This window comes from Mytilus californianus, unplaced genomic scaffold (assembly GCF_021869535.1).
Source record: "Mytilus californianus isolate M0D057914Y unplaced genomic scaffold, xbMytCali1.0.p SCAF_21, whole genome shotgun sequence".
In the NCBI taxonomy this organism is placed as follows: Eukaryota; Metazoa; Mollusca; class Bivalvia; order Mytilida; family Mytilidae; genus Mytilus; species Mytilus californianus.
The window spans coordinates 2879607-2892528 of NW_026262670.1; the positions used below are offsets into that span (position 1 = coordinate 2879607).

At 34.0% G+C, this 12922-nt stretch overlaps 1 protein-coding gene and 1 long non-coding RNA gene across 3 annotated transcripts in view; both read left to right on the plus strand.

Moving 5' to 3' along the window:
* LOC127731841 (ATP-dependent RNA helicase DDX54-like) overlaps nucleotides 1–6105 on the plus strand; it is a 57100-nt gene extending 50995 nt beyond the window's left edge. For both annotated transcript variants that reach the window (XM_052240687.1, XM_052240688.1), the window contains one exon: nucleotides 5896–6105. In XM_052240687.1, the coding sequence (XP_052096647.1) occupies nucleotides 5896–6092 (197 nt within the window). In that variant the 3' untranslated portion in view covers nucleotides 6093–6105. The remainder of the gene's footprint in view (nucleotides 1–5895) is intronic.
* Nucleotides 6106–12606: 6501 nt separating this feature from the next.
* Nucleotides 12607–12922, plus strand: part of LOC127731851 (uncharacterized) — a 37160-nt gene continuing 36844 nt past the window's right edge. Inside the window, exon 1 of the long non-coding RNA XR_007995837.1 lies at nucleotides 12607–12894. This is a non-coding gene — a long non-coding RNA (uncharacterized LOC127731851). The remainder of the gene's footprint in view (nucleotides 12895–12922) is intronic.

Sequence of the window (12922 nt, forward strand, 5' to 3'; positions counted from 1 at the left end):
TTTGAGGAAAAATAAATTTATAATAATACACTATTGAGGGTCTGGATGGGGTTTACAGAATAGAGAATATTGGGCAAATCATACAGAATCAATAATTTGCATAACAAGTAAGAATAGAGAAAATGGACCAAAATTATAAAGAATAGAGAATGATGGGGTGCTTGAATAAAGAATATAGAATAAAGGGCTTACAACAACAAAAAATGGACCAAAATCATAGAGTAGAGAATAATGGGTGATAGCATTTCTAGTCTGTTGGTCTGTCTGTCACATATCAGGTTATAGTTTTAAAGTTTTAATTAAAGGTATTTTAAAGTTTTGGTTTATGGTAGTTTGTGGTCACATCAACTTGATACTTAGTACTCATGTTTATTATGAATGATATTTAATATATAGGCCAAAGTGAGGTTAAGACCAATATTTAAAAATTCGCTGAACACGAAATAAGTTAGTTTGAGCATGGCATGGTGTCCTATGGAAACATATTCTTATAGTCATCAACTGTTCATCTTATGGTTTCAAGCTGACTTTTTAGCTCACCATTCCGAAGGAACTGAGAGCTTTAGCCATCACTTGGCGTCCGTCTTTGTCCGTCGTCGTCGTCCGTCTGGTGTAAACTATTTCTCCTCTGAAACTACTGAACCAATTCCAACCAAACTTAAGCTGAATGATCCTTAGGGTATCTAGAATAAAGTTTGTGTTTTATTTTCTGTTTCGTCAAAAAACATGACCACCATGGCTAAAAATAGAACATAGGGGTAAAATGCAGTTTTTGGCTTATATCTAAAAAAACCAAAGGAGTTAGAACAAATCTGACATGAGGTAAAAGTGTTCATTAGGTGAAGTTCTATCAGCCCTGAAATTTTCAGATGAATCTAATAACCAATTGTTGGGTTGCTGCCACTAAGTTGGTAATTTTAAGGAAATTTTACAGTTTTTGGTTATTACCTTGAATAGTATTAATGATAAAGATAAACTGTAAACAGCATATATGTTCAGCAAAGTAAGATCTACAAATAAGTTTATATGACCAAAATTGTCAGTTGACCCCTTAAGGAGTATTGCCCTTTGAGGACAATTTTACACAATTTGTTTATCATGTTTTCTAACTTTAAAAAATCTTCTCCTCTGAAACTACTGAACCAATTCCAACCAAACTTAAGCTTAATGATCCTTAGGGTATCTAGAATAAAGATTGTGTTTTATTTTCTGTTTCGTCAAAAAACATGGCTGCCATGGCTAAAATTAGAACATAGGGGTAAAATGCAGTTTTTGGCTAATATATCTCAAACACTTAAGCAATTAGAGCAAATCTGATGAGAGGTTAAAATGTTCATTAGGCCAAGTTCTATCAGCCATGAAATTTTCAGACGAATCTAACAGTCCATTGTTGGGTTGCTGCCACTAAATTGGTAGTTTTAAGGAATTTTGCAGTTTTTATACGACCGCAAAAAATTTTTGCGGTCGTATATTGGTATGACATCGTTGTTGTCATCGTCATTGTCGTCGTCGTCCGAAGACACATTAGTTTTCACACTCTAACTTTAGTTTAAGTGAATGGATCTCTTTGAAATTTTACCATAAGGTTCATTACCACAAAAGGAAGGTGGGGATTGATTTTGGGGGTTATGGTTCCAACAGTTAAGGAATTAGGGGCCACAAAGGGGCCAAAAATAAGCATTTTCTAGTTTCCAGACAATAACTATGGAACGGTGTATGGATCTCTCTGAAATTATACTACAAGTTTCCATACCACAAAGGGATGGTTAGGATTTGCTTTGGGGGGTTATGGCTCAAACCGTTTAGGAATTAGGGGCAAAAAAGGGGGAAAAACAAGGTTGTCCTGGTTAATGGACAAATACTTTAGTACAAAACATAATTTAAAGCAGTGTAAGGGAGATAAATCAAATACATCATTGAAATTATCTCCCTAACACTGCTTTTAAATTATGAATAAAGTAATGGTTAATGAACAATTAAGATAATTTAAAACAGTGTAAGGGAGGTAATCCAAATACGTTTTGGTTACTTCCCTTACACTGCTTTTAAATTATGTTTAAAGAAATGCATATTTATAAAGGAAGACCAGTAAAAATATCTGCAAATGTTGCATCTTTTTTTTTTACAAAAAAAATCCATATGAAAGATTTGACACTAAATTTTAAATTCTATTATAAAATAGATTAAGTTAGCACTATGGTAAATTTAAATGGGTAATTATGGTTGCAAACTCCATTGGAAATTTGATTGAGATTATGACCATATTTTGAGGGAAAGAATTTTTTTGGGGAAAAAAGGGGGGGGGGGGGGGTAAAAAGAAATTGTGGGGGGTCAAGTTTTTCTCATTTCAGATTTCAGAAATTAAAAAGAATTATTCTTCAAATATTTTTTTTTTTTTCAAATTTCAAATATTGAAAAATTTCAAGAAGTAATCTTTAATTGCACAGTATGGCGCATTAGATTTTTAAAATCTTTGACCACATTTATTTATTTGTTATGCCGAATCTAACCGTGTATTTAGATTTTTAATTTTGGGTCCAGTTTTCAAATTGGTCTACATTAAGGTCCAAAGGGTCCAAAATTAAACTTTGTTTGATTTTAACAAAAATTGAATTTATGGGGTTCTTTGATATGCTGAATCTAAACATGTATTTAGATTTTTGATTTTTTGCCCAGTTTTCAAGTTGGTCCAAATTGGGGTCCAAAATTAAACTTTGTTTTATTTCAACAAAAATTGAATATATGGGGTTCTTTGATATGCTGAATCTAACCATGTATTTAGATTTTTTATTTGTGGACCCTGCTATCAAATTGGTTCATATTGAGGTCAAAAGGGTCCAAAATTAAACTTCGTTTGATTTCATCAAAAATTGAATTATTGGGGTTCTTTGATATGCCAAATCTATCATGTATTTAGATTTTTAATTTTGGGTCCTGTTTTTTAAATTTGTCTACATTAAGGTCCAAAGGGTCCAAAATTAAACTTAGTTTGATTTTAACAAAAATTGAATTCTTGGGGTTCTTTGATATGCTGAATCTAAACATGTGTTTAGATTTTAGATTTTTGGCCCAGTTTTCAAGTTGGTCCAAGTTGGGGTCCAAAATTAAACTTTGTTTGATTTCAACAAAAATTGAATATATGGGGTTCTTTAATATGCTGAATCTAACCATGTATTTAGATTTTTTATTTGTGGGCCCGCTATCAAATTGGTTCATATTGAGGTCAAATTAAACTTTGTTTGATTTCATCAAAAATTGAATTATTGGGGTTCTTTGATATGACAAATCTAACCGTGTATTTAGATTTTTAATTTTGGGTCCAGTTTTTTAAATTGGTCTACATTAAGGTCCAAAGGGTCCAAAATTAAACTTAGTTTGATTTTAACAAAAATTGAATTCTTGGGGTTCTTTGATATGCTGAATCTAAACATGTGTTTAGATTTTTGATTATGGGCCCAGTTTTCAAGTTTGTCCAAGTTGGGGTCCAAAATTAAACTTTTGTTTTATTTCAACAAAAATTGAATATATGGGGTTCTTTGATATGCTGAATCTAACCATGTATTTTGATTTTGGACATTGGACCATAATAGGTAAATAAAAAAAAATCATGTTCTTAGACCACATTCTTTCTGTGTCAGAAACCTATGCTGTGTCAAATATTTAATCACAATCCAAATTCAGAGCTGTATCAAGCTTGAATGTTGTGTCCATACTTGCCGCAACTGTTCAGGGTTCGACCTCTGCGGTCGTATCAAGCTGCGCCCAGCGAAGCATTTTATTGGTTATTATCTTGAAAATTATTAATGATAAAGATATACTGTGAACAGCAAAAGTGTTCAGCAAAGTAAGATCTACAAATAAGTTAAAATGACCAAAATTGTCAAATGTGTCCTTAAGGAGTTATTGCCCTTTAAAGACAATTTTTCACAATTTGTTCATCTAGTTTGCTTACTTTAAAAAATCTTCTCCTTTGAAACTGCTGAATCAATTTCAGCCAAACTTGGGCTGAATGAGTTTCAGAGTATCTAGTATAAATTTTGTATTTTATTTTCTTGTAGTCAAGAAACATAGCCACTATGGCTAAAATGGAACATAGGGGTAACATGTATTTCTTTGCTTTTGAAGAAAATATGACAGATACAAAGAACATCTCAATGGAATTTTTAAGCCACTCATTAATTTATATTAAAAAGCACAATAATCATTGATGAAAGATTTAAGCAAAAAATTACAGGTGAGCGATTCAGGCTCTTGAGAGCCTCTTGTTTTGTAATGCATCATTGATAGCAGTAACTTGCCATTTGCAACATTGAAACATAGATATATGGAGACAAATATTGAAAAACTGGTGTTTTTACCATTTGTAACTTTGGTATATTTTTAAGAGTGAACAAGAAAGTAAGACAAAACACATACAGAAATGCCATCTACCGATATCATGAAATGTTAAAGATCTTACTGTAAACCAACTTATTTTCGCGAGTGATTTATTTTTGTGACTTTCATGAGCAAAAAATAACACAAATATATAAACTTTGATCTTTCCTTATTTACCTACATCGTATAAATTTGAAAATCGTGAAATTAAATCGTCGCGAAGTGGGCTAGGAAGGGTGTAGCGTAAAATAAAGTATCCGCGAAAATAAGTTGGTTTACAGTATTCAAATTCACATTTCAAACATTATAAGGAGGCCTCTGTGGCCAAAATAGTTCAAACATCTCTGTGGCCAAAATAGTTCAAACATTATAAGGGGGCCTCTGTGGCCAAAGTAGTTCAAACATTATAAGGGGGCCTCTGTGTCCGAAGACGTTCAAACATTATAAGGCGGCCTCTGTGGCCGACGTAGTTCAAACATTATAAGGGGGCCTCTGTGGCCGAAGGAGTTCAAACATTATAAGGGGGCCTCTGTGGCCGAAGTAGTTCAAACATTATAAGAGGGGTCTCTGTGGCCGAAAAAGTTCAAACATTATAAGGGGCCTCTGTGGCCGAAGAAGTTCAAACATTATAAGGGGGCCTCTGAGGCCAAAGTAGTTCGAACATTATAAGGGGGCCTCTGAGGCCAAAGTAGTTCAAACATTATAAGGGGGCCTCTGTGTCCGAAGACGTTCAAACATTATAAGGCGGCCTCTGTGGCCGACGTAGTTCAAACATTATAAGGGGCCTCTGTGGCCGAAGGAGTTCAAACATTATAAGGGGGCCTCTGTGGCCGAAGTAGTTCAAACATTATAAGGGGGGTCTCTGTGGCCGAAAAAGTTCAAACATTATAAGGGGCCTCTGCGGCCGAAGAAGTTCAAACATTATAAGGGGGCCTCTGTGGCCGAAGTAGTTCAAACATTATAAGGGGACCTCTGTGGCCATTATAAGGGGGCCTCTGTGGCCAAAGAAGTTCAAACATTATAAGGGGGCCTCTGTGGCCGAAGTAGTTCAAACATTATAAGATGGCCTCTGTGGCCGAAATAGTTCATCTGCAGTGATCACAAGACTGTCAACTCTTGAGGTTGTGAGTTCAAACCCAGCATGTGGCAAGAAATTTTAGACTTTAATCTACATTGACAATTATTGCCAGTTTTCCTGCAGAAAATAGGTGGATCTCTCCAAGTACTCTGACTTCCTCCACCAATAAGTTAAAATCAAGGTCACTGGAACTAGCATATAACACCAACGAACAAGGATCAAACATTTTAGTTTCATTTTGCCATTCCCATTACTGTTAATTCAGAAATTATTGCGAGGTTTTTATTAATGCTAATAATGTGACTGGGTCAGTATTGCAATAATAAGAACTCGCATTATAATATATGATGCATATATATGTATGCAGATTTTTCTGAAATTGCAATAATAAATGCACGCAATAATTTCTGAATATTCAGTACATTTTATTTACATTTCAGGGCACACTCAAGGTATGGAGGAGAGTAACCAACAGAAATCTGGTGGAGGAAAAAAGAGAAAATTTAAAAGCGAATTGAAAGGAAAAGAACAGATTCTTAAACAGAGAAATATAAAAGAGAAAAAACAAGCTTATCAAAGTTACAGACATCATAGCAATCAGAAACGTTCAATATTTAAGTCCAAGAAAAACAAATAAAAGTGGATTTCCATTATATTATTTTATTTCTACCTTAAGGTGGTACCTAACACCTTGACTAATATTAATTTGGCTCGTTTAATTTTCCTAAAATTTTGACAAAATGTTTACTTTGACCCTTTGACAAAAATATAAAAATTTCAAATAATTTGAACCAATCACTTTATCAGAAAAATTTCACTGGTTATATAGCAGTTTGACAAACACTAATTTTGATCATTGAGAAGCTTAATATTTCCTTAACAATACAACGTGATTAAAAAGTTTAGTTGATTTTTTACAGAGTTATCTCCCTGTAGTGTTAGGTACCACCTTAAATTTATTTGTTTGAACCTTGCCTCTTTGTCTTTATTAATATCAACTTTTCATAACTCTGGGTAAATGAATCCACAGTAATAGAAATAAAATGCTTCGCTGGGCGCAGCTTGATACGACCGCAGAGGTCGAACCCTGAACAGTTGGGGCAAGTATGGACACAACATTCAAGCTTGATACAGCTCTGAATTTGGATTGTGATTAAATATTTGACACAGCATAGGTTTCTGACACAGAAAGAATGTGGTCTAAGAACTTCAATTTTTTTAATTTACCTATTATGGTCCAATGTCCAAAATCAAAATACATGGTTAGATTCAGCATATCAAAGAACCCCATATATTCAATTTTTGTTGAAATCAAACAAAGTTTAATTTTGGACCCCAACTTGGACAAACTTGAAAACTGGTCCCATAATCAAAAATCTAAACACATGTTAAGATTCAGCATATCAAAGTACCCGAAGAATTCAATTTTTGTTAAAATCAAACTAAGTTTAATTTTGGACCCTTTGGACCTTAATGTAGACAAATTTAAAAAACGGGACCCAAAATTAAAAATCTAAAAACACGGTTAGATTTGTCATATCAAAGAACCCCAATAATTAAATTTTTGATGAAATCAAACAAAGTTTAATTTTGGACCCTTTTGACCTCAATATGAACCAATTTGATAGCGGGCCCACAAATAAAAAATCTAAATACATGGTAAGATTCAGCATATCAAAGAACCCCATATATTCAATTTTTGTTGAAATCAAACAAAGTTTAATTTTGGACCCCAATTTGGACCAACTTGAAAACTGGGCCAAAAATCTAAAATCTAAATACATGTTTAGATTCAGCATATCAAAGAACCCCATATATTCAATTTTTGTTGAAATCAAACAAAGTTTAATTTTGGACCCAACTTGGACCAACTTGAAAACTGGGCCCATAATCAAAAATCTAAACACATGTTTAGATTCAGCATATCAAAGAACCCCAAGAATTCAATTTTTGTTAAAATCAAACTAAGTTTAATTTTGGACCCTTTGGACCTTAATGTAGACCAATTTAAAAAACGGGACCCAAAATTAAAAATCTAATTACACGGTTAGATTCGGCATATCAAAGAACCCCAATAATTCAATTTTTGATGAAATCAAACAAAGTTAAATTTTGGACCCTTTGGACCTCAATGTGGACCAATTTAAAAACGGGGCCCAAAATCCAAAAACTTAATACACGGTTAGATTCAGCATATTAAAGAACCCCAAGAATTCAAGAATAAAACCCCATTGAAATTGATCAAGAAATAAGCAATTTATACGAAGTATCTTCTTTTGCACAATACTGTGCAATTGAATATTTCTTGCTATTGCGCAATACTGTACAATTGACAATTTCTTGCTATTGCGCAATACTGTGCAATTGAAGATTTCTTGCTATTGCGCAATACTGTGCAATTGAAGATTTCTTGCTATTGTGCAATACTGTGCAATTGAAAATTTCTTGCTATTGCACAATACTTATTATATAATAATTTACACATCCTGTTTGGTGTGTATCTCCTACCCTATCATTATTATTTGCTTTTAAATATAAATCAGAAATAACCAACTTAACATGGAAAATTTTAAAAGAAAAAAAAAAGAAAAAAAAAAAAAAAAAATCCCCCCCCCAAATTTTTTTAACCCCCTTATGATTCATCACCCCCAAACTCAATCCCAGCCTTCCCTTTGTGGTATGGTACCTTGCAGTACAATTTCAGAGAGATCCATACACTTGAACACAAGTTATTGTCTGGAAACTAGAAAAATGCTTATTTTTGGCCCCTTTTTGGCCCCCAATTCCTAAACGTTTCGGGCAATTACCCCCAAACTCAATTCCAGCTTTCCCTTTGTGATATGGAACCTTGTAGTACAATTTCAGAAATATCCAAACACTTACACACAAGTTATTGTCATGAAACTAGAAAAATGCTTGTTTTTTGCCCCTTTTTTGGCCCCTAATTCCTAAAATTTTGAGGCAATTACCCCAAAAATCAATTACAGCCTTCCCTTTGTGATATGGAACCTTGTGGTACAATGTCAGAGAGATCCATACACTTACACACAAGTTATTGTCTGAAAGTTACAAAAATGCTTATTTTTGGCCCCTTTTTGGCCCCTAATTCCTTAACTGTTGGTACCATAACCCCCAAAATCAATCCCAACCTTCCTTTCGTGGTATTGAACCTTATGGTGAAATTTCATGGAGATCCATTCACTTAAACTAAAGTTAGAGTGCGAAAACCAATGTGTCTTCAGACGACGCCAGACGACGCCGGACGACGACGACGACGACGACGACGCCAACGTCATACCAATATACGACCAAAAAAATTTTAAATTTTGCGGTCGTATAAAAACAAAGGGTATGGGGTATCCATCCAAAGCAAAGGAACAGAGCTTTTATTGCTGTTCTTCATCTCAAAGTCACAGTGAGGCCTTCAACACGGAGCAAAAAAAACTCTCACCTCACTGCTAGTTTCAGTGGTTGTTGTTGGTCCATATGCTTCATTTTTCTCATTGTTGAAGGCCTTAAAGTAACCAATATTCACTTACATCCATGTCATTCAAACACCTCCAGATTTTCATATTAAACTTCTTTTTTGAGATCTGAACCCTACCACTTTTAAATCTTGGATCAATGGACTAACAAAATGTACATTAAAGAATTGGCAATTAAATTCAGTACAGGAAAAGTACTTAACCCTTAAATAAAAGATAACAAAAACACAAAACAATTATACTATAATAAGCATTCTGAGAGTATTGCATGGCTATACATAGTTCCCTACTGGTTAAAATTTCATTGAACTGGAACACAATGCTAACTTAATCAGTAATTTGTAAAATATTCTATTGAACACTAAATCTGTTTATACTAAAATATATGAAATTTTTTTATTGTGAATAAAGTTTCACTAAAGGAGTTGTATTAACAAGAAAACTAGACAGATCAACAGACAGTGTGATTTCTATTGTTTCGAAAGGTTTATTATGCATGAATTTTCTAAGTCAGAGGACCATAACTCTGCAAATAAAATGCCCAGCTGAGGCACAGCTTGATACGACCGCAGAGGTCGAACCCTGAACAGTTGGGGCAAGTATGGACACAACATTCAAGCTTGATACAGCTCTGAATTTGGATTGTGATTAAATATTTGACACAGCATAGGTTTCTGACACAGAATGAATGTGGTCTAAGAACTTAAAAAATTTTAATTTACCTATTCAAACCATATCATTATTATTTGCTTTTATATATAAAACAGAATTAACCAAGGCCATAAAAAAAAATATGTTTGTTTGCCCTAACCCTACTTTCCCAGAAAATATCTGCCTACTCAAAATCTTTTATTGTCTTGATGTGAAATTTTTTTTTTTAATCAGATAGGCATGAAGACTAAACACAATCTGACACTTCAATTTCTCTTTACCGAAAAAAGAAAAGAAAATGCCTACCTACCTACCCACTGTCTTTACCTTTGGGTAGGGTTTAGGCAAACCAAAATATTTTTAGATGTGATCAAATTTAAAATAGAAAATTTTAAAGAAAAAAAAAAGGAAAAAAAGGGGAAAAAAATCCCCCCCCCCCCTCCAAAATTTTTTGAACCCCCTTATGATTCATCACCCCAAAACTCAATAACAGCCTTCCCTTTGTGGTATGGTACCTTGCAGTACAATTTCAGAGAGATCCATACACTTGAACACAAGTTATTGTCTGGAAACTAGAAAAATATTTGTTTTTTGGCCCCAAATTCCTTAATGTTTAGGGCAATTACCCCCAAACTCAAACCCAGCTTTCCCTTTGTGATATGGAACCTTGTAGTACAATTTTTACAAAGATCCATACACTTACACACAAGTTATTGTCCTGAAACTAGAAAAATGCTTGTTTTTTGCCCCTGTTTGGCCCCTAATTCCTAAAATTTTGAGGCAATTACCCCCAAAATCAATCCCAGCCTTCCCTTAGTGGTATGGTACCTTGCAGTACAATTTCAGAGAGATCCATACACTTGAACACAAGTTATTGTCTGGAAACTAGAAAAATGCTTATTTTTGGCCCCTTTTTCCTAAACGTTTTTGGACAATTACCCCCAAACTCAATTCCAGCTTTCACTTTGTGATATGGAACCTTGTAGTACAATTTCAGAAAGATCCATACACTTACACACACAATATTTGTCATGAAACTAGAAAAATGCTTGTTTTTGCCCCTTTTTTGGCCCCTAATTCCTAAAATTTGGAGGCAATTACCCCCAAAATCAATCCCAGCATTCCGTTTGTGATATGGAACCTTGTGGTACAATGTCAGAGAGATCCATACACTAACACACAAGTTATGTCTGGAAGTTACAAAAATGCTTATTTTTGGCCCCCAATTCCTTAACTGTTGGTACCATAACCCCCAAAATCAATCCCAACCTTCCTTTTGTGGTATTGAACCTTATGGTAAAATTTCATAGAGATCCAATCACTTAAACTAAAGTTAAGAGTGCGAAAACCAATGTGTCTTCGGACGACGACGCCAACGTCATACCAATATACGGTCGTATAAAAATCATTCAAACCAAACAAAATTCGAACTTGATCTGTAAGTTGTGATGGTAAAACTATATACCAAATATCAAATCAATATCTTCAAGCATGACGAAAATAAGTGTGAAAACCAAGGACCATAACTCTGCTCAATATCATCCGACTGGAACAAAATTCAAACTTGATCTGTAACTGGTCATGCTAAAACTGTATACCAAATATCATAACAATATCTTTAAGCATGAGGAAAAAAATGGAAAACTGATTTGCCGGACTGACGGATGGACAGACGGATGGAGTGCAAACCTAAAGTCCCCTTCCACTTAGCCAGTAGGGGACTGATAAAGACTGCTTCCAGCTATTATAAAAAAATATTCAATGTGGTATAAAACTTCTTAAATTACAACTTTGTGTTGGTTCAGTGAAAACAATGTTGATACTGTGTGTGGATTCATTATTTCTAGGGTACTAGTTTTTATGAACATAGGTATACTACAAATTATAATCTTCAAAACACAAAATTTCAAATAGGCTTGTTGGTAGATTATTTTGCAATCCATGAAATCAAGTATCCAGGAAAATACAATTTTTTTTTCTGAATGAATTCACAGTAACAGAAAAACTATCAAAGGAGCATTCCTACAATATATACCTCTGCTGGTGGACTGTTAGTCCCGAGGGTATCACCAGCCCAGTAGCTAGTACTTCGGTACTGGCATGAAAATACGTATATTATGTTGATTGAAATTTACTGTTATAAAATTTTAGAAATCAATTCAAATTAAGGAATATATCTCCCTCATGCAAAGCTCTGATTCCTTGTCCGATTTTGGCTATACATTAGGTTCTTTTGGTTGATCAGCTCTTCAACATTTGTATTAGGTTTTGGATTTTAAAATATTTTGGCCTAGAGCATCACTGAAGAGACATTAATTGTCGAAATGTGCATCTGGTGCAGTAAGATTGGTACTGTTTATATCTGATTGTATTGGCTAAGTACTGTTTATATCTGATTGTATTGGCTAAGTAGTTCTGGATATTGTAAATTATGTCAGTTAAGGATGTTCGCTACTCTGTTTCAAAATAACAGGCTTTTTAAAAGACTGTTATAAATTGATAGTATATAAATAAAGGAACTAAAAAAGCAGAAAAAAATTAAGGGTCCGTGTGCTTGTTTTCGAGATATAGGCCATTAAAAATTTGGCGGGAAATAATTCTCTCTAGACTTTTCATACATTTAACATTGGCACCCTTTTTCTTTAAAAAGATATGAAAAAATAACAAGGATTTTATAGCATTTTCAAATATGGCTATTCAAACCATATGTTATAAAATTATAAAAAGAAAAATAGGGGTTAGCAGGCAAATTTTTTATTGGCACTAACATGGATAAAACTAGAGGATTCCGAATATCTGACAAAAAGTCAGAAACAAGAGTAGCAAACATCCTTAAATGGATGTCAGTAACAGACATATTAAAATACCAGTGGTGTCATTAGGATGACAAAATAAGTAATATTTCTGGAGAGTATTGGCCAGGTGGTTGCAGGTAGGAGTAAAAACACTTGTAAAGGTTAACATCACTTGAACTTATCTAGCAAGTTTAGTTTCAATTGGTTTGGTGATTCTTGAGGATTTTTATACGACCGCAAAAAAAATTTTTGTGGTCGTATATTGGTATGACGTTGGCGTCGTCGTCGTCCGAAGACACATTAGTTTTTGCACTCTAACTTTAGTTTAAGTGAATGGATCTCTATGAAATTTTACCATAAGGTTCAATACCACAAAAGGAAGGTTGGGATTGATTTTGGGGGTTATGTTACCAACAGTTAAGGAATTAGGGGCCAAAAATAAGCATTTTTGTAACTTCCAGACATAACTTGTGTGTTAGTGTATGGATCTCTGACATTGTACCACAAGGTTCCATATCACAAAGGGAATGCTTGGA